Raw genomic sequence first — 21,719 nt, 5'->3', positions numbered from 1 at the left:
AACAAGTCAGACCGGGCCTGTATCCCTCAGGTGAGTGCTTGACTGTGATAAAAACTGATGAAAACCTGTCAATAATAATGTAGCCTATATATCTGAGAACAGTAACTACTGTCCAGAGTATTAAGTCTGCGCGCCTACGTAGAACCTTCCTTCTGCTTCTCTCCTTATAGTAGCGTGTGTCGAACACGTTGAAGTGGACAACAAAAGCTTGTCTGAAATGAATTTTGGAATGTTTCTTTAAGGCTGGTTTATGTTAGAGTAAGGAATAATTTCAATGTTTCAAGTTGGGATGGGTATCTGGATTGTTATCTTGTAGAATATGTAGGCCTACATACAGTCATTTGAGTCTGCATGTAGGACTATCCACACCTAAGAGCAGTCATTTCAGTGGCAGTTCAACTTCCTCCAGCCAAACAGAGGAGGGCAGTAGTGAGCAATGTGAGCTAAATGTTGAGATTATAGCCTATGGCAGGGATCTTCAACAGGGGGTCCGGGACCCTTGGGGGGGATCCTCAGAGTCAATGCAGGGGGGCCTCAAAATTATTGTTAATTGAAGTTTTTCCAAAAATGAACATAATTAAACCCGAATCCAACATATTATTAGCAAATATCAATCCCTACTGCTTACTGGATTTGGGGGTGTCATCTCTAAATCACATAAAGTCCCCTAGGTCAGGGATCTTCAACAGGGGGTCCGGGACCCCTGGGGGGGTCCTCAGAGTCAATGCAGGGGGGCCTCAAAATTATTGTTAATTTAAGTTTTTTGAAAAATAACACAAATCCAACATATTATTAGCAAATATAAATCCCCACTGCTTACTGGCCTATAGGTAAGGTAGTCACTAAGGCCATCCACAGATCCAGTTCATCCTAAGGGTTCACTGTGACACATGTATGTTTAACATTAAAACATGATTTATAAAAACCATGCCAACAATTATTAGGCTATTTTAAAAGCTTAGTATTCTATGCAAAACAAGCTTTGTATAAAGGCTTTAGACCGCCCACACGTTATTGTAGGCCCAGTTTAATATGCAACTTCATTTTATACATAAAATGTAGTAGGGGGGTCCCTGCTCCATCTCTCTTTCAGTTAAGGGGTCCTTGGCTTAAAAAACGTTGAAGACCCCTGGCCTACGTTATAGTTTATATCGGTAATAGATCTATTATAATATAATATAATAATAATAATAGCCGACCTAATCTGCAGGGTCAACTGTTTAATTCGAAACGATATTAGTCCATAAAAGGTTCCATGTTGGCTGTGTCGTGAGAAATTACACATTTAAAGTCGCATATTTTAAATGGAGATTGGCGGCGTGAGTGCATTGAGAATACCAGCAGCATGCATCCATAAACCGTGGTGCAACATTAACTCTTTTGCCACGGTGGCTGATTGGCTCGTTTCAGTCACTGTGTCACGGTGACGCGCTCAAGAGCTCCAGATTCATGAACGCGCGCCGTTCTTTTCAATGGATGGGACCAGGAAGAGGGACGCGGATGAAAGGTAACCAGCTAGCTTTACTGGCATTTCCTCATGTCAGTATAGCAGCGAGACGGTGAAGGGCGAACCGCTGTATCAGACTGCATCAAACATCGACGTGTCTTGCTTTTTATGTCGGCATTTGGTCAAATGTAGGCCTGAAGGGCACTCACGATAGCTGCACGGTCCGCCCCATAAATCAGTTCGCCATGAGTAACGTTAGAATGCAAAAATGGTTCTGTTTGGTGGGTTTATCAGTTCATTAGCATAATGCTGTTGTATGCTAGCCTATCTCTGTCACAGGCTTCCTCCGTCAGAGTCCAACTTCCGTATGAGTTGAAGTGTTTACATACATGAGTGAGCTGAGCATATCATCTAACGTTAAATGGACTGGAATGAAATTACGCTACCGGTAATTTGAGGTCCTTGGACTTCCTCCTAACTTTTATTCTTCTAAAAATACAACCTACTAACATTAGGTCTCCTAAGGTGAAGGTCCAGCTGCGTAGGCCACCTGATATGTTCACGGTTGCTGGCTGGAGACCTGCACACAGCCCACGCCAGTTAAAGGAACCAATTTTTATATTGTGACCTTAGACTGAAACAGGTCCAGAATGTCACTTTATCCTGAGCCTGGAACAGATGATGGTCTGTAAATAACAAGGTGGCTGGAGGGCAACTGACCAGCACACAGCATCATAACACCAACATGGAGAAAAGAAATCTGTATCTGAAGAAAAGGTCAGCCACATATTGCTATGAGAACAAAGTTAATACTGTTCAATCATTAAGACAAATCCCTTAAATGTTAACATAGAGTGTCAAGTCTCTCTGTCAAGGATCAGATTTGTAGTGTGTGTGCAAACTAGGGCTGCACAATGTATCATTATTTTTTTTTTGTTTATCGTCATTGCAATATCAACTGGCGCAATAAACGCATCGCGAAAGGCTGCGACATATCGTAATAGACACTCAGAGGTTTTTTGTGTAAGTTGAAAGAAAATATCAGCACTTTGTAATGTAACTGTCATTCTCTTTTTAGTGGTGCCTTTTTTCTATTTAATTCAATGTTTAATTTGTTCAATAAAAGAATGTTTGAAAGGATTTCCTTTTGTTTGTTTTAAATTCAACGAGCAATTGGTCGTATTTTAGCAGAATACTGAAAGCAGCAGAAATGCAGAACTACACTTTAATATCTGTTTATCTATCGCAAGTAATTATCACAATATTCAACGTTATATTACATACTTTCCTCATTTCGTGCAGCCCTAGTGCAAACATAATATCCTTGAATCATCTTTTATATGCCCTCTTAGGCAATTCTAGATTACTTACTTACTCATTACTTATGCTATTTATTATGCTGATTTCATTTTCAGATTGGTGTAAGGTTTCCCCCCTCTGTCATCACTTCTACAAGCAGCAGCCTAACAGACAGACAGACAGAGCATCCACCCTGCCAAGAAGAGTCCTATCCAGAGTGTTTCTCCTCATTGAAAAGATTTAATCAGTGCTGCCGAGCCAATGCGACATCTTATTCCATATTTCTAATGTCCCAGTGCAAACAAGTTCTTGATATCGTTGACTTTTTACCCAGAGCAGTCCAACAACAGCTGCTGATTACAGCGCGGTTCTCAGCTTGCCTGGCTATAATCTAGACGCCGGAGGACCCACTGAAGAAAAGACTCTGAGGAAATCATTTTTGTTTTTTCCTCGTCATCCTTGAAGTTGAGCGCCTTTTTGTTTTTGTTCACACGGGTGCAATCATGGGGGCCACAGGCTACGGTTACTACCGTGTAACCATCTTCATCTGCATGTTCATGGGCTACGCGCTGTACTTCTTCAACAGGAAGACCTTCTCCTTCGTGATGCCCTCTGTGATGGAAGAGATCCAACTGGACAAAGATGATTTGGGTGAGAAAGTAGCAATACTAGACTCTAGAGCTTATTGTTTTTGTTGGTGTGGTTTAGCAATATTTCCTTAAGCTATCATTAGGTCTGTAATGGGGCTATTGTTTGGCAAAATCATTGTGCAGTAATGCCTAAATCGGGGCTTATTTAGCTTGCCAAAAATACACAGTGCAAAGGCATAAGCATGCGGTGTGGCATACTGAACACTACTGGACATAGAGATACAACTGCTTCCAGCCTGTTTAAGCTTATTCACCCACTGCTTGATGATTTAAAGTACGCACACCCCACCTTCTGCACATGCACATGAATGTGTTAATGTCTAATACATTTTTAATATAAAGTGCCATTTTAAAATGTTCTTGTTAATCAGTGTGCCATATTAGCAGCATTAAGCCTGCCATCTACCTAGCCCGTTCAGGCAGTGTTATTTTTGTCCTTCGCGCTGCATTCTGTGAATGATTGGCTAGAAGTACTAGCCAATCAGAGGCAGTGTAGGGAGATTATTAGTAGTAGTAGTAGTAGCAGAGTAGTAGATGGGGGGATAAAGTCAATCAAACTACCGTAAACAACAGGCTGTGCTCGGTCAATGGCTGTGAAAGAGGTACTTTGGCATGCAGATGGGAACATTTCCAAAAAAACCCTCTTTTGCTAGTTGCTGACCCCTGGTCTAATACAATACAGTACTTTGCTATGTGACGTTTCTGTTTAGGCTCACCCCCATCATCAACCAGATTTCTAGTCTACAGCCATGCCAGCAGCTCTGTGACGCTGTGCTTAAACACAGTGGTGCTTTGAGCTAAATGCTAAGGTCATTATACTCCCATGTTGTCACCTGATCTGTACTGGAAACCCATTTTTAACCTATTACCCTTACCTAAAGGCTATCCGGACCCTAACCATTTGAAGCCAAAGGCTAACCTACCATCTACGCACATAGAGCAAATCAGGTTTCTGGTACAATGCTGATGTTTAGAAGCTGTAGTATTTACCATGTTCACTTGCTTAGTTTAGCATTTTGGCATGCTAACATTAGCGTATTAACACAGAGTACAGCTGAAGCTGATTGTGTTTGGTTATAACCCAAAGTATCTGACAATTTAGAATGTTGACCTGACGATAGTGCTGGATGAAAAGTCAGATGGCCACCAAAGTTATTACAATTCATCCTGTGGAGGACATGAATGTCTGAACCAAATTTCATGGCAACCCATCTCATAGGCTAGGTGTAGTAAGAGATATTTCACTCTTAACTACAAATGTCAGCCCCATGATGATGAGGAAAAGTCGGTGAAACACTAAAGTCAACCTCTGGGAACCATGAAATGAAAGTCTGGACACAAATCTGGACCAAAGTGGTGGACTGGCCGACAGTAACCAGCTGGCCTCGCCATCCCTAGAGCCTCTGTTAGTGTGGCTGATAAAACGATGACCCTCCACGATTTTATCAGTCTTTATACATGGTTGGTGCGTTTTCTATTGTCTGTTCTACTACGGAGGGCAACCTTGACACAAGCGGAGGGCGAGCACACTCAAAAAAACACAGCGGGCCTGCAGCGAATAGTTGAGACCGACTCAACTTTTGGACTTGTCAGAGTGTTGTGAGCTGTGGTTTGAGGCGGTGTGAGAGTCCCATACAGGAAACAGGAAACATCACTGCCTCTATCTCTGCCACGAGAACGTTTTAAAACACTATGGAGGGTAAAACACGAACCACAAGCACTGAACTGCCCGGGAGTTTGTGTTATAGCTGAATGTTTCCTGAAACAACAAAGCACTCGCTATGTCTCGCTCCTCTCTTTTCTTTCTCTTTCTCTCCTGTGAAATAAAGCTGCCTTCAAGTGCGGTCGGACACGTCGAGATCTAAACGATCAGACGGAAAACAGTAATTGTGAAATATGAAGTCTACTTGTGCTTTGTTTGGGGGGGGGGGGTTAAGAACACAACAGGACGTCACACAAATGGGTACATTGCTTTAACAGTGCCCTTCATGGTGTCTCTGCAGGTCTGATCACCAGCAGCCAGACCATGGCCTATGCCATCAGTAAGTTCATCAGCGGCGTGCTGTCAGATCAGATCAGCGCCCGCTGGCTTTTCTCCATCGGACTCTTCTTGGTGGGAGGCATCAACGTCGCCTTCTCCTGGTCCTCCACTGTCCCCATGTTCTCGCTGCTCTGGTTCCTCAACGGCCTGGGACAAGGCTGTGGCTGGCCCCCGTGTGGCAAAGTGCTGCGCAAGGTAATCCCGTCCTGCCCGCCACCTCATGCAACACAGATCCCTTATACAGTGTAATGGTCGGAGTAGGGCTGTGCAATTAATCACATTTTAATTGCAATTTTGATTTTGGCTCCTGATGATCACAAAATGTAATAATCGAGAAAAACAATTATTTTCCACATTTATGTTTTGCAAGTAGACTCTTATTTTGTCTTGTGTTCTGATTGGACAAAAAAAAAAAGTTCAAACAGGAAAATGGAGCCTGACCGATATATCAGCATTTATATTAAGCATTTTCCAAACTATCGGTATCAGCATTTATAATGGCCGTTAAATGAATATTTAAAAAATAAAATAAAAATGGATGAAACCCCCTTCAACCATGTTCTGAGTTAGCCTGGTCCTACCAGACTCTGGTACATTTCATTTGTACAGAGAGTCTGGCCTCTCTCCATTGACAAGTGTTAACTTCCTTGAAAGCGGGTACTCTGTTGAAGTTTAAAACTATTGGATCTGCCCAAAGCCACTCTGGATCTGCCATAACCAATTGCTAACATTTGGTCGTGACGTATGTCATGCGCATGTGCAACAAGAGGGGAGACCGTCAAGGCTATTAGCATTAGCACCGCTAGCGATAGCTTTAGCCAACTCCTTCACCACTAACGGAGCGAGCTGGAAAATCAAACTGTTCCCGAACCCCGTGGGGAGGAGGGCCACAACATCATGGCCACCAACACAACTCAGCAAAGATTGTTCTTGCTCGGGCTTTAACTTCTGGATATTCGGCAGCGTTGCTGCCACAACGGACCGAATGGCTTCGCTCGCATCTTTCTAGTGGACGTCCTCAACGTCATTGTTCACTGTACCCATTTGTGTGACGTTCACTGATTGGACCGGTAAATATTTGACCGGAGAAAACCTAAGAATATACCACAAACCCAGACGGAGTTCTGAAGGGAAATGAAAATTCAGTGGAAGTAAGTAGGAGGGCGGAGCCAGGCTAGTTCTGAGTGTTGGCGTTGCATAGTTTGTCCACCAGAGGGCGCTCTACAACGTCCCTGTTGGCAACACTCGTGTTCATATCCTTTGTATATTTATACATTTTATTTATCAGAACTTTAATATATTTTGATGTTCCTCTGTTCTGTTGTGACAATAAAACAAACTAGTTTATTTTTAAACTGCATTATCATATTAGTTTAGTGAGGACTCATAAATAACTACAAATAACTAATGTTAGGGAAATCTCTTTGTTTTGTTACGCGTTTCTGGATTATTATTTTTTTAATATATATCGCCCAATATATCGGAATATCGGATTTTAAAATCACCAAATATTTGTATCAATATCGGCCTTAAAAATCCTTTATTGGTGGGCTCTACAGGAAAAGTATTAAGGGAATACTTTTTTTTTTTTTAACCTATGTTTTTGTGACTAAGTGACTGATGGGAACAACAATCTTTGACATTGGTCCAGTATTAAGCGAGAACGATGCTGTTGGCAGTTAGAGAAACAAGCTTGTATTTACGTTGTAGTGCTTGTTCTGCCACTGACAGACTCAGATTAATATTCAAAGTGTCTGACAACATTATGGAAAGGATTTCTGCGGAGGTCAACCTTTCTGTTAAAGGGTAAGATCATTTTTTTTAAACATAAAAACATCCGCGAAATTGCGTTCACTAAACCCACCAGACTCCATGTAAATAAACAGTAATTTTAGCATCGGAGAATACACTTCATTCAAAGTCGACAGAAACTAAATAAAACTACGAAAAGCCGTGTTGGGTCGTCTTACCACTTTCCCAACAATCACAACTCTAGTTTTGGTTGAGATAAATGCATAGTTTACTGATTTACATGTGAAAATATGTTGGCTCTATACGTGCTAAAAGTGTTGTTGTTTTTTAAATGGAGTCTGGTGAGTTTAGCACTAGTGATCTCAGAGCTGTTTCTGGTTAAACAAAATGGTCTTAAAAAGGTCCATCTCTGAAGGGATCCTTTCCATAATGTTGTCAGACACTTAGAATAACAATCCGAGCCTGTCAGTGGGAAAAACAAACAGTCCTGTTACTCGACGGAATTGTCGATGCACATTTGCCCCATAGGGTTGCAACCCCGGGGTGGGAGCCACCTGCTGCCACACATATTGTGCTCAGCCTGTTGGTTGTTGGGAGGTGTTTCAGAGGAAACCTGTTCCTTGCTGTCAGACAGTGCTGACCTTTGGGCCAGAGGTGGCATTGCCTGGTTTGAGGAAATGTCAGCCTGTGCCAGCTGTCTGAGACACTGATTGTCCCAGTCCAAAGGGGTGATATCAACAGTAGTGGTGGTGGTTTGAGAGATTACAGCGTTGCCTAACAATCTGCAATGCCTCATTATACAAATACAGAGTTTTCCCTGGCTTTGTGGAAGAAGGTGCTCATATTTGGCAGGGGGGTTTAGGCATCCTCCTGTGTCTCTTTGTGGGATTTTGTCTCTTGTGGACCATTATCGTTGGAAAAGCTAGAGCAGATAATAAATAAATAACACTCAAAAAGCTTAAAAGACAGAACATGCTGAAGAAGTCCACTGGGGACCAACTACAATCATCAGATCTGAGAAAAGTCATTCAGTTTAGGTGCTGCACCTAAACCTTATAGTGGCAAGGAAGGCCCTGCAAATAGCTTTGGATCATAAAGGTCTGGTAAATGGTGTGCATTACAGGCAGGACTTTGAAAGCACATACGAACCCCTAACACATCCTGCTATTCTCTGCTCGGAGACAATTTAAGGCTCGTGAGAAGCCACCCTAAACGTAGCAGTGTTCAAAAGGTGGGGAATAAATAGGCTTTGGCATGTGTTCAGCATACTGAAGGGGATCAGATTACAGGAGAAAGTATTTATAGAATATCCTCCGTAGATCTTTCTAAAAGAAAAACACCTTTGTCCAAAGGTGTTTTCCTTGTCTATTGAGAGTTAACGTTAACTAGAGCCTGACTGATATATCAGCGGGCTGATAATAAAGGCATTTTCCAAACTATCAGTATTGGCATTTATAATGGCCGTTAAATAAATATTAAAAAAAAACAAAAAACGGACGAAACACCCTTCAACAATGTTCTGAGTGTTGGCGTTGCATAGTTTGTCCACCAGAGGGCGCTCTACAACCTCCCTGTTGGCAACACTTTAAGTTTCATATCTTAAATAAAATGTATAAAAATACAAACTTATCAGAACTTTCATATATTTTGATGTTCCGCTGTTCTCTTGTGACAATAAAACAAACAAACAAACAAACATTTTTAAACTGCATTATCATATTATTTTAGTGAGGACTCATAAATAACTACAAATAACTAATGTTAGGGAAATCTGTTTAGGTTTTATACGCGTTTCTGAATTTTAAAAAAATATATATATCGCCCGATATATCGGATTTTTAAATCACCAAATATTTGTATCGATATCGGCCTTAAAAATCCTTTATCGGTCGGGCTATAACGTTAACATCTGTTCTCTGTAGCTCCTGTTCCACCGAGAGTGGATCAGCATGGTGTTGAATCAGCCAGTAGGCTGCCTTAAAGACCGTTTTATGCTTCTGCGTCGAATCGACGGCGTACCCCCGCAGACAGCTCTGCGTCTACGCCGGACCCTACGCCGTAGCCTGACGCGCACCTCTCGGAAAAATTTAACTACACGTCGCGGCCACGCACGTCACTCAGCCATGGCTTGGTAGCGTTGCATTTCCCCCGACTCATTTCCTGGTTCTCCTTCTCCATAAACAACATGAAATCAAGGAGAGGGTTAACTTTTCCTACTAAAGATGTCTCACCTTGGTCAGAAAGAACAGGGGAGACACTTTGTTTCTCTCACTATGAAAGTCAGTACTCCCTCCGAAGCTAATCGCCGTCACTCTCTCACTTCTCCCTCTACCACACACACACACACACACACACACACACACACACACACACACACACACACACACACACACACACACACACACACACACACACAGACGCAGAAGCATAAAACGGCCTTTAGTGTTTGCCCAGTGGATTCTAAAGTTACTGGTTACTATGTTGGGTATGCTGTGTGAGGAATGCTTATGGAGGCCTTCAGCTGTATTAGCCTACATCCCTCATGATGTAGGCTAAGAGTGGTTCTGAAACGGAAAAATAAAAAAAAGAATCTGAACAGTGTTGCACTTTGGAAAAATGTGTCACGGATAGAGCTGGGCGATTTTTTTATTTTTTTATTTTTTATTTTTTTATTTTTTATTTTTTTATAAAAAACTCGATTTAAGATTCGATTTGATTTTTCCCCCCCTTCCATTTAAAACAAAATAACTGCGAACTGTAAATATATTTTAAAAATATATATTTATTGTATTTAATTAAAGTAAATCAACATAAACAAAATTGCAAAGGCAAACCCTTTCTCTAACTGAAAAGTCACTGTGCAGTGTGCAACAAAGATTGTTAAACATCCAAATTATTTATACTGTATTTGGATTGAGCTAATAAAACAACAAAAAATCCTGAGGTAACGCTTAAAAAAAAAAAAAAAAAATAAATAAATCTAAAAAATCGATTTTTATTTTTGAAAATATGAATCGATTTGACCTACCAGCTCGATTTTTAAATCAAATCGATTTTTTTCCCAGCCCTAGTCACGGAAAATGTATTTTATCTTCATTAACAACAATTGAATAAAAAACTATTTATTTGATTTTCAAAACAAATCCCACATCAATAATAACCAAATAAATACAAAAAAGTTCTTCAAATAAAAAAAACTAAGACCTAGTGACGTCTGAGGTCAAACAAGTGAATTCTAACGTAAATTACGCCCTAGGCCGTTTAAAAATTGCATTGTGATTTATTTTTTATGTAAACTGGTTGTAATCTTTACACATTTATACTGATTTTTGCATGCATCGTTACATCCCTATAAATGTTGATTATTAGTTCAAACTTTTGTAATGTTTCTGCTATTTTGTCCTTGCCCCAATTTCCTCTAAAAGAAAATTAAATGAAGCGAATCAGCATTATCTCGACCATGACCTGTGGGTTGCTTCAGGAAAGTGCAACATGAAGAGTAACCAACAGTATGTACAATATTATGATTGTTGCGTGCTCTGCCCGCATTGTAGGATTTGGGGATATGCTGACTGTTCTCTGCTTTGTGTCTCTTCCCTATCAGTGGTTTGAGCCCTCCCAGTTTGGAACGTGGTGGTCTGTGCTGTCCTGCAGTATGAACCTGGCTGGAAGTCTGGGTCCAATCCTGGTCACAGTGCTCCTGCAGTACTACAACTGGAGGACTATCCTGACCATGTCAGGCATTTTCTGTGCTGCCTTCTCCCTTGTCTGTGTGGCGTTTGTAAGGAACGAGCCAAAGGATGTGGGCCTGCCCAGCATCGAGGCAGCAGTCAAGAAGGGCGCTAAGGGAGGTAAGAAAAGAGAAGAGTTGGTGAGCAGTAGCGATCGACTGATACTGTTTTTTCAAGGCCGATACCGATTATCCGTAGTTTTTGAAACCGATATTTGGAACCCATATGCATTTACAGAGAAAATGAAAATCTTTAAGTCAAAGTTAAGATTTTGGAATAGGGCTGTCAGCATTAACGTGTTAATCGTGATGCGATTAAGGGCCGAGCATAATGCGTTAATTTTTTTTAATCGTATTAATCGCGTGCCGCCATTTATTAATTTATTTTCACTTCACTTGGCTTTACGTCGTGCCTAACAGACTACTATTTTGCCGTACTTCCTGGTAACACATCCTGCTGCTGCAGGAATAGCAACGCGGATTTCGGCGCCTCATTCTGGTGCCACTGATATGTCTGCTCTTCTCTCTGATGCTCTGAAACAGACGTTACAGGAAACAGAAACACCGCTGCACGTGACGCTAGTTAACACTACACTCAACAGCAGCTAACGTTAGCCTACCGCCAGCTAGTAGCTGGATTAAACACGGTTACAGTGCTGACAGCTAACGCTAAACGGTGTAAAGTGTGACTGTATTTCACTGTAGAGGATTCAACACCGGGATGTAACAATCTGCAGCTGCTGTTGTCGGAAAAACACAGTCGGTGCGTTCAATGAAACTGGTAATTTACAGCCTCGTGGTGCACTCAAAGTTGTTGTTAAATTCAAATGTGTGACTAGATTAAATATATAATCATAATAAATCAAGTTCATAAAGTCACTTTCTTTGCATTCATTTGATTCCCAATCAAGATACACAGGTAAGAATGGCTTTCCATTGTTAATATATACTTAAAAACAGTTCTGAAATGCAAAATAATAGAATTTTAATCATATGATAAAACATGCGATTAATCGCAATTAACTATAGAAATTCAACGATTAATCGCGATTAAGAAAATGTAATCGTTTGACAGCCCTATTTTGGAATGTTACAAACTCCAACACAAAACTTTGTTTAAATGCTTTGATCAATTGTTTAATAAATTAGAAACTTTCAACATAATACCCAGTAACAGAGAGTCAGATAGTGTTGTGGGCGGGACATTATGTCAGACTCAGAGGTGAGTGAAACCGAAGCAGAGGGACAGACACAGAGCTGTAGAGGAGCCAAAGTAGAACACTTTTTAATTCATTAACTTTATCAGTTATCAGGCAAATAAAACGGCGCTACAAGATAATCTGCAAACTGCCAAAAAACGGCGAGCAGGATTACAGTGGGCAGAAAGGCTGAAGATGGTTACCTCAAAGCATGTCATTCACTTGGTGCCATCCCTTTTACATCGAACATCCACAACAGTGGGTCTCCCCCCAACACCCACACTTGGGATATTAGCGATTAGTCAAATGCCTGAGTACCCAGGAGCCTGTTCAGGCTGCAGTGTGTGGAGGTTTATCAAAGCTCCCTGGGACACACTTGATTAATGAGGACATCCCATGGCTCGCGCCATGTACAAATACGTGGCTGATTTAAGCTCAAATACTTCATTGGTTTTTCATTTTCACATTAGAGCTGCAAAGATGAATCCATCGTCAACTATTAAATTAATGGCCAAATATTTGGATTATCGATTAATTGGATTGAGATATTTTTTTTAAATGAAAAAATGTAAAACATCTGTGATTCCAGCTTGTTAAATGTGAATATGTTCTAGTTTCTTCTCTCCTCTGTGACAGTAAACTGAATATCTTAGAGTTGTGGACAAAACAAGACATTTGAGGACGTCATCTTGGGCTTTGGGAAACACTGATAGAATATTTCCCCTAAATTACGCAGGTTAGAGCGGACAGCAAAGGAAAGAGGGCCTATACATTGCGCGATCATGGGGACGACCTTTTGTGGAGTAACAACCAGAACCTCTGTCTTATCAGCATTGAGCTGTCAGACATTTTCTGCTTACCAGTCCCTAATTGCGTTTAGACAGTCAAGAAGCCTAGATGACATAAAAGCCAAACAACGACAGTCCCATTCATACAGGAGTAGACTGGAGGTGTGTTTCCCAAATGACAACCATGATCACTGCTCCCACAACTGTAACCCCCTAACCTGTTATCACTATGCATGCTGGGATAATTACTAGAGATGGTCTGATACCATTTTTTGCTTCCCGATACTGATTCTGATACCTGAACTTGCGTATCGGCCGATACCAAGTACTGATCTGATACCAGTGTGTCATATATTTTATTATGTTTTAACAGCTGTATACTACTATCATCTGTATGGATGTGATATGATTTCTATCTTTGTTGTCAGTCTGGCTCAGGTTAAACTCTTTGTGAAACATGAACAAACACAAACAATGAATGCCATAGAACTTTTTTATTCTCCAGTTTGACAGTCAGTTATAACGGAAAAAGAACATAAATAAACTACTTTAATGTAGATTTTCTTTAGGGCTTTATTATGTGGTATCGGATGAGTGCATAAACTCCAGTACTTACCGATACCAGCGTTTTAGGCAGTATCAGAGCATCTCTAATAATTACTCAGATCAGGCAGAGAAGCGCTGCATCTCATGTCCCTTCCTCGCGTCTTAGTCCCTCCCACCGAGGAAATCATGGGAGACGAGAGGCAACGAGCAAATGTGTTTTTAGCTGGATGAGACGTCCTTTCCTCTGAAGCGTCTCGTGAATTCCTCGGCTGTACCGAGCGGAGTTAGCAACGGCTTTCAGCTGAACGGCTTCCAGGCCATGCTCAGGGCAGAAATAAGAGCTTTGAGACAGCCTTCACCGAGGAGGGACAGAACAACTTCCGGTTCAGCCGAGGAGTCGAGGAGCTATCAAATTTGGGCCAGAGATGCAGCTTAGGTCTTTGATGTTTCTGATGCTGACATCAATAATGTCCACCAGGCGGAGCAGTTAGGACCTCACAATTGACAACTGCTCTGTAGTCTATTTGTTATTTGAAAAGTACATAATACATATCAAATCTATCTTGCCCCAGCCTTTTTAACGTTTCACCAAGAGAGACTGTTACAGAGGTCTAACGTATTGCAACCACATACCGATCTGCCACCAAATATTTTGTCAAATGTGCGGTTGAAGTGAGTTGATGAGCATTTATTCATTTTGGCCTTCTATTTAACAGCATATTAACTTGACTTAACTATTTTACCAACAATATCACAAGACTTTAGAATACCATTTTGTTTATAGCATAGATGCTTTACAATCATTGGATCTTTCAGAAATGATGTACAGTATAAGCAGTCAGATACCAACATCAGCAGATAAATACCGGACACACATAATACTGATTTAGATGGGCCTGGACTACACCATGTGATGGGCATGCTGCTGTATAATCAACACATACTAGTGCACCTACTGCATACTGTACTGCATTTATATTGACCCATTGCTGATTTCTAGATATTTTAAGTGCGTGAACGTATCTCCCTGTCTAAGGCCTCTGAATTGCCTCCTTAGTATCGAAAAATGCCTTGTCATTCAATACCAAATTGCAATACTTAAGGAGTAAGTCTCGTCAGCGTCAGTGAGCCAATAAGCATGCAGCATGCTTCTACCAAGATCTGATAATGCACATACACATCGTAGAAACACGCAGGAGAAACTCTACGTTGCACAGAGACGGGGCTCACGCGTTTGTGTTGTATTTTGACAGGCTTGATACAGTGGTGGAATGTAACTAAGTACATTTACTCAAGTACTTTACTTAAGTACAAATATGAGGTACTTGTACTTTACATAAGTCTTTTCTTTTCATGCCGCTTTCTACTTGACGGAGCAGATTAACAGAGCTGTTTTTAATCGTTTTCTTTACTTTTAAGTACTTTAAGTACATTTTCCTGATGGTACTTACATACTTTTACTTAAGTAACCTATTTTCAATGCAGGACTTTTACTTGTAACAGAGTATTTTTTTTACAGTAGTGTATTAGTACTTTTACTTTAGTTAAGGATCGGAATACTTCTTTCACCACTGCTTGACTGCAGTGTGCGTCACATAGGTGTAAGGGAGACGAAAAATTGAAAAAGATTTGGAAATTGTGAGAAACAAAAATAAAAACTTGATTAAACAAGATTTGTACTGTAATGTTTGTAATTTCTTTTTGTCAAAATGGATTTTAAGTATCCTTTCGGAACCGGAATCAAATTGACGATATCGGTACCGGTGTCGGTATAGATTTTTTTCCTGTGATGATACCCAGCCCTGTCCCTGTCTGTACTTGACCTCCCCAGGGACCAGCGAGAGCACCCTGAGGGAGTTCCTCCTCTCTCCGTTCCTGTGGGTGCTGTCTCTGGGCTACCTGGTGGTGTTCGGGGTGAAGACGGCAGCCACTGACTGGGGACAGCTGTTCCTCATGCAGGAGAAAGGCCAGACTGTTCTCATGGGTATGCACTTTAGTTGTCCATTGCTTCTCACTAGGGCTGAACGATTCGTCGTTTTCAAATCGAAAATCGCCATTTGAAAGAATGCGATCACCCCATCGTGAAGACCGCGATTAATCAAATGCAATATTTAGTTGAATTTTTGTAACGTTTTAACATTTTTTATTCCTCTTTTTATTATTATATTTACTGTTTTTTGTTTTTTTTTAAGATAAATGCTGGAATAATGTTACATATCACAGATTATTAACATAAATTAGTTTCATTTAGTTAGTTTCAAAAAATAAAAAATAGTTTCATATTTTTTATGACTTTATTTAACATGATGGTAGAAGGTGTAATATGTAGAAGCAGCTGTTGAACTGAGGCAGATCAGACATTTCAGTTTACAGGACAGTACTAATATGTTTTTATTGGAATAGTTTTTATTATTATTATTATTATTATAACTAGCTTTTGTGTAAATGTAACACACAGTGTAAATGTTCTGTGTTTGAATGTTCAATGTTCCACACTTATTAAAAGAAAAACACTTCTATCTATCTATCTGTGTTCTCATCCTTGCATAACAATATAGAGCTGTTTTGGTGGTGTCTCATATAATGCTCCGTGACATGTTGTATCTGTTATACAGGGAATATTGCACTTTAGCTAAACTTAAAGAGAAAAAAAATAATCGCAATATCCGGCAGAAAAATTGCAATTTGATTTTTTTTCCCCCCAAATCGTTCAGCCCTACTTCTCACTGGTTTTCACTTCAGCTTGGCTGCTTCTGTGTACTGACACCGGCTGTGTTGCCCGCAGGCAGCACCTACATGAGTGCCTTGGAGGTGGGAGGTTTTGTGGGCAGCCTGGCAGCGGGCTTACTCTCTGACAGAGCTGTAGCTCGGGTGAGTAACAGGCAGGGATGGATTAGGCAACAATGACCGGGAGTATTGAGTAGGGTTCAGTGTTTCAGTCATCCTCTCTTTTGACTTCCTCCAGCAAGGCCTGAGCACCCACGGCAACCCTCGCCACGGCCTGCTCATTCTCATGATGGCCGGGATGTATGTGTCCATGTACCTCTTCAGAGTCACCATCACACCTGAAGTCCCACAGGTACTTGCAACTTGTTTTGTCATGGTTGTGGTTTTCTGTTGTGGTTTTTCTGTTATTTCTTTCCCTCTTTCCTCATTTGTTCAGTGTCTCCTGTGTTCCTGTGTTCTTTGTTTGTGTTTTCCTAGTTCCATCAGTGTATATTTCATGCTTTAGTTTTACTTTGTAGTGTCTGTTTCTCCTGTGTCATGTCTTTGTTTTACTTCCTGCCTTGTGTGTTTTCCCACCTCTGTGATTGTCTGTCCTGCCCTGATGTATCTCACCTGTTCCTCAGCCCTCATGTCATGTCACCTATCCATCGTTACTACCCTCGTTACCTCGTGTATTTAGTCTCTGTGCTTTCTTTGTCTGTTGTCAGATCATTGTTTGTTACCCCCCTACGTCGCCCTGTTCCTTGTGGTTTTTGATCCCCTAGTCTTTAGTTTTCTGAGTGTTTTGGAACTCCTTTTGCCTGCCTGCCTGCCTCAGGACATCCTTAGTTGTAAGCCGTCTTATTGACTAAATCTTCCACTGCCTCCTCATCTCTGCACTTTAGGGTCCAAGCCTGCATCCCTAGACATGATGTAATTGCTTTTATTACTGTGTAAAAATGCTTGAAATGAACATGCTGCCCGTGTTTGGAAAAATAACGAGCTTATTTTCTTTGCTCAGGAGGCTCCTCTTTGGGTCCAAGTCATTCACCCCGTCTCTGTCCTCATTGGTGTATCAGAAAAAGAGGTATGCTCGAAAATGTTAATGGGGCTCATGGGTATCATATCTTAGTAAGCTAAGCCCTATTCACACGGGACTAGTATTACCTAGGGCAGGGGTCTTCACCGTTTTTTTAAGCCCAAGGACCCCTTAACTGAAAAAGAGATGGAGCAGGGACCCCCCTACTACATATTATGTATAAAATGAAGTTGCATATTAAACTGGGCCTACAATAACGTGTGGGCGGTCTAAAGCCTTTATACATAGCTTTTTTTGCATAGAATACTAAGCTTTTAAAATAGCCTAATAATTGTTGGCATGGTTTTATACCGTAAATCATGTTTTAATGTAAAACACACGTGTCACAGTGAACCCTTAGGACGAACTGGATCTGTGGATGGCCTTAGTGACTACCTTACCTATAGGCCAGTAAGAAGTGGGGATTTATATTTGCTAATAATATGTTGGATTTGTGTTATTTTTCAAAAAACTTGAATTAACAATAATTTTGAGGCCCCCCTGCATTGACTCTGAGGACCCCCCCAGGGGGCCCGGACCCCCTGTTGAAGATCCCTGACCTAGGGGACTTCATGTGATTTAGAGATAACACCCCCACATTTGTGTCTCGTGCGGTGCGTTCGCACGGGATAAGTCAAGTCTGTATTTTATTCAGATTTGCTGACAATATCCCCCACATATGATGTGAAGGCTTTCATTTATAATTGGCAACGCAGCCAATACAACCCTGAATCACAGATGCCGATTCGCACAGGACTAATATTATCGCACAACCGCTGTGTTTGGCGAAATATGGTAGGTTATTTGCACACATTTGGAATTTTTACTTAACAAATTACAGACATGGCAGATTCGCACGGGATTAAGATCACATACGATATCTGCAATTCTTACAAATTACTAGAAGTCCCCATCTATTGCTAGTCCATGCAAATAGGGCTTAGAGACCTCTAGTAATTTGTAGGGGTGGGAATCACCAGAGGCCTCACGATATGATATCATCACGATACTTATGTCACGATACCATATTATTGCGATTTTTAAACATATTGCAAAATTCTGTAATATATTGCAATTAATTACCTTTTTTCCAACTTCAAATTTTTCCCAGTTTCAAATGATGTCCCCAAAAGGAAAACTTTGCCCATGTCCATTTTATCTAAAAAGATATGTTTCTCTCTTTGTTCATCTAACTTCAATTTACAGTTTTTTTTCAACTGCTTACACACAATCTTTTCATGTCACACGATTTTTTAAACCTCTCACTCAAAGTGCAAAACTACACAGCAAATCTCCAAAACCATAAGCTATTTCTCAGCCTTTCACTCAGTTTTCAATTGCATAAAACACTTTTTTCAAAACATTTCACACAATTCTCTACCTAATACACAAAAATCTAACAGGAAGTGACTTGCTTTCCTTTTCTAAACACAGCCAATCAAAATGCCACACTTATTTACCAGGGCACACACACACTCCTCACATGTGCAAACACATTATGTCAAAACTGAACACTAACCAATCACTGCTTTAGTATAGGCCTATTAGATCAAAGGTCAGATTACCTGTTTTGCACAATGGATGCCAACAATAGACAGAGAGCAAAGGGAGGAGGAGGGAGAGACAGGGGGTGATGAGGAGGAGGAGGAGGGAAGAAGAGGAGGAAAAAGGAGAGCCATCTCTGATGAGATCAGGGCTACACTTATTCATCATGTGATCAACCACGGATTGACCATCAGAGAAGCCCATCTTGAGTAGCTTTACAGTGGCGTGCATACTGCATGCAACTATCTAATGACTATTTCAGCATTACAATCAGACTTTGTTTTGCACAAAGTGCATACAATTCCCTCCCCCCAACACACAAGCGCACACACACACACACACACACACACACACACACACACACACACACACACACACATATATTCTTTATTCTAAAAATGATACCTTTGGTTTACATGTTTGTACTTTTGTTTTCTTGTTTCATGCTACTGTATACAACACTGTGCTACTCTTACAAATGTAATGTTTTGCCCATGTTTTACTGTAACATTACATTGTTTTTTTACAGTGCACTTTTCAACCCCGCTCAGCAGATTACTTTCTCTCTAGAACATTGTCATTGCAGATATAAGCCTATGAAAGACAAAAGAGCTTTACACAACAGTGTGTACATGGTATATCCAAAAATGAACTATTATGAAAAAATTGTTTGCCATTTGATGCAAATGCTTCATTTTGAGATGTTTTTATGGTATTTTGAATGCAGTTTTTCATTTTGAAGGAGATGTGAGGCATTTTGCATTTTGTGTGTGCAGTTTTAGGAATTGTGTGTAGAGTTTTGAAAAAAGGAGACATAGTTTTGAAAACGTGTGTAAGCAATTGGAAAAAACTGTAATTGCTGCACAATGGGACTGTCAAGCAGACAAACTGTCCAACACACATATAATAGATCGATACTTCTGTGTATCGATTCAGTATTACCACGGAAAATATCGCGATACTATGCTGTATCGATTATTTCCCCCCACCCCTAGTAATTTGTAATAATTGCGGGGATCGTCTGTGATCTTAATCCCGTGCAAACCTGCCATGTCTATAATTTTGTTAAGTAAAAATTCCACCGCCAGTTACTGACCATATTTCGCCACACAGAGGTTGTGCGATAATATTAGTCCCGTGCGTTTCGGCATCTCTGTGATTCAGGGTTGAATTGCCTGCGTTGCCAGTTGTGAATGAAAGTTTGGACAGTGCCTTCACATCACATGTAGGGTGGGGGGTGATGTCTGTAAATTTGAGTAAAATACAGACTTCACTTCCAGTGAGAATGAGCCGCATGAAACACAGACGTGGGGGGTGATGTCCCCTGGTGATACTAGTCCCGTGTGAATAAGGCTCTAGTAAAGCTTTCATGAACACTGTGTTGCACATTCTCTTACTGTCGTACACAGATCTGGATCCTGTTCCTCGGTGCTATGTTTGGATTCTCTTCTTATGGACCTATTGCCTTGTTTGGGGTGATCGCCAGTGAAAGTGCTCCTTCAAATTTTTGTGGAACATCTCATGCTGTTGTAGCTCTGATGGCAAATGGTAAGCAGTGTTGTGTGTTGTTTTTTTTATGTATCTGTGCTTCACTGCGTTATTTATATTTCTGGAAACTTTCACTTTTACTCCACTACATTTCCTAAATAAAAATGTATACTTTTACTCCGATACATTACTCTAAGGGTCTTCGTTACTCGTTACTTGCAAGACATGATTTTGTACGTTGGGGTGAAAGATTTTTCCTCCCAAAAAATGAAAACTGTGTTTTCCTCTGTGTTGATGTCAGACTTTGAATTTGATGTTTAAGAAGGTGTGGAAACCCTGAATACTACGCTTTACCATAAGAAAGCCACAGTGAAGTTCAAAATCAAAGTTTTTCTTCTAAAAATTAAGGACATTTAATATCAGAAAATTTCTTTTGACACTTAAGTACATTACATATCAGATAAGACTTAATTTAGTACTATTCTAAAAGATGACTATCTTCTACCAAAGTAATTTTCTGGTAAGATACTTGTACTTTTACTGAAGTATTGCGTTCAAGTACTCTATACAAGACTGATGGTAAGCTGCAGATTCACATGAGCAGCAGTAACGTGCTCCACTCACTGTAGTATTCCAGCATTGAAACCCTCGTATGACTAAACAAGCTTTTTCTTTCGTTGCAGTGGGGGCTTTCATGGCGGGGCTTCCCTTCAGCACTATTGCCAAACAACACAGCTGGGACATGGCTTTCTGGGTAGCCGAGGTGATAATGGCCGCCGCCACCGTCGGCTTCTTCCTCGTACGCAACATGCGCACCAAAATGGGACGGATCGCAGTGAAAATGGACTAATGTGTCTTCCCTGAAAATGAGCCGACCGTTGATGTCCTGTCATGTGACGAGACGGACTGTGTTCTTGCACTGTTGACGGCTCTGTGTACAGAATACTGCACATTAACACAACCATCAGTTTGACCAAACACTACCACTGTCGCACAGACTGATCGCCAACATTTAGTTTCTAATTAATTGGGTTGATGTACTGTAGATGCTCAGGGTGGGTGTGAGTCATTTAACAACTTTAGATTCACAATCAGGTACTTTTGTCTCTCACACACACACACACACACACACACACACACACACACACACACACACACACACAGCTTTTTCTTCTTTATCCGCACAACGATAGTAGATGATAATTGATTATCACAAGATACTCTGGCTACCACATGTACATTTTGGTATATGAGAAAAACGCTCTGGGTTGTTGTCATTAGTTTAAACCAATCACAATAGTTTTTGGACGCAGCGACGGTGACTCTGCAAAACCTTCTCGGGAAGGAACTTGTTCTGGTGGAACATTTGCACCCCGCAAAAGAAAACGCCACATATAATATTAAATGAAGCTAACTTCTCACACAATACAGTAACGTGAGCTATTTAAAT

The 21,719-nt window shown here is 40.7% G+C and overlaps 1 protein-coding gene across 2 annotated transcripts; it reads left to right on the top strand.

Moving 5' to 3' along the window:
- Positions 1–1,268: 1,268 nt before the first annotated feature.
- On the top strand, positions 1,269–21,373 carry slc37a4b (solute carrier family 37 member 4b). 2 transcript variants are annotated; one of them, XM_031311055.2, is made up of 10 exons: positions 1,269–1,507; positions 2,863–3,397; positions 5,400–5,632; positions 10,794–11,040; positions 15,284–15,436; positions 16,238–16,323; positions 16,418–16,531; positions 17,180–17,245; positions 20,191–20,329; positions 20,953–21,373. In XM_031311055.2, exons 2-10 carry the CDS (start codon positions 3,250–3,252, stop codon positions 21,117–21,119), a joined length of 1,353 nt encoding a protein of 450 aa, XP_031166915.1. In that variant the 5' UTR covers positions 1,269–1,507; positions 2,863–3,249; the 3' UTR covers positions 21,120–21,373. The 2 variants fall into 2 exon arrangements, with proteins under 2 accessions (XP_031166915.1, XP_031166916.1); XM_031311056.2 differs by lacking the exon at positions 1,269–1,507 and adding an exon at positions 1,553–1,668.
- Positions 21,374–21,719: the final 346 nt, after the last annotated feature.

The sequence above is a fragment of the Sander lucioperca genome, chromosome 13 (assembly GCF_008315115.2).
Source record: "Sander lucioperca isolate FBNREF2018 chromosome 13, SLUC_FBN_1.2, whole genome shotgun sequence".
NCBI classification, from domain to species: domain Eukaryota; kingdom Metazoa; phylum Chordata; class Actinopteri; order Perciformes; family Percidae; genus Sander; species Sander lucioperca.
The sequence above is the reverse complement of the archived record's forward strand: the minus strand, read 5'-3'. Positions and strand labels throughout refer to the sequence as shown.

Excerpts from the sequence above, each read along its gene's own strand:
- slc37a4b (XM_031311055.2), top strand. The coding sequence starts at position 3,250 with ATGGGGGCCACAGGCTACGGTTACTACCGTGTAACCATCTTCATCTGC. Across the intron at positions 16,324-16,417 it reads CTGACAGAGCTGTAGCTCGG|CAAGGCCTGAGCACCCACGG; the intron begins GTGAGTAACAGG and ends GACTTCCTCCAG. Across the intron at positions 16,532-17,179 it reads TCACACCTGAAGTCCCACAG|GAGGCTCCTCTTTGGGTCCA; the intron begins GTACTTGCAACT and ends TTCTTTGCTCAG.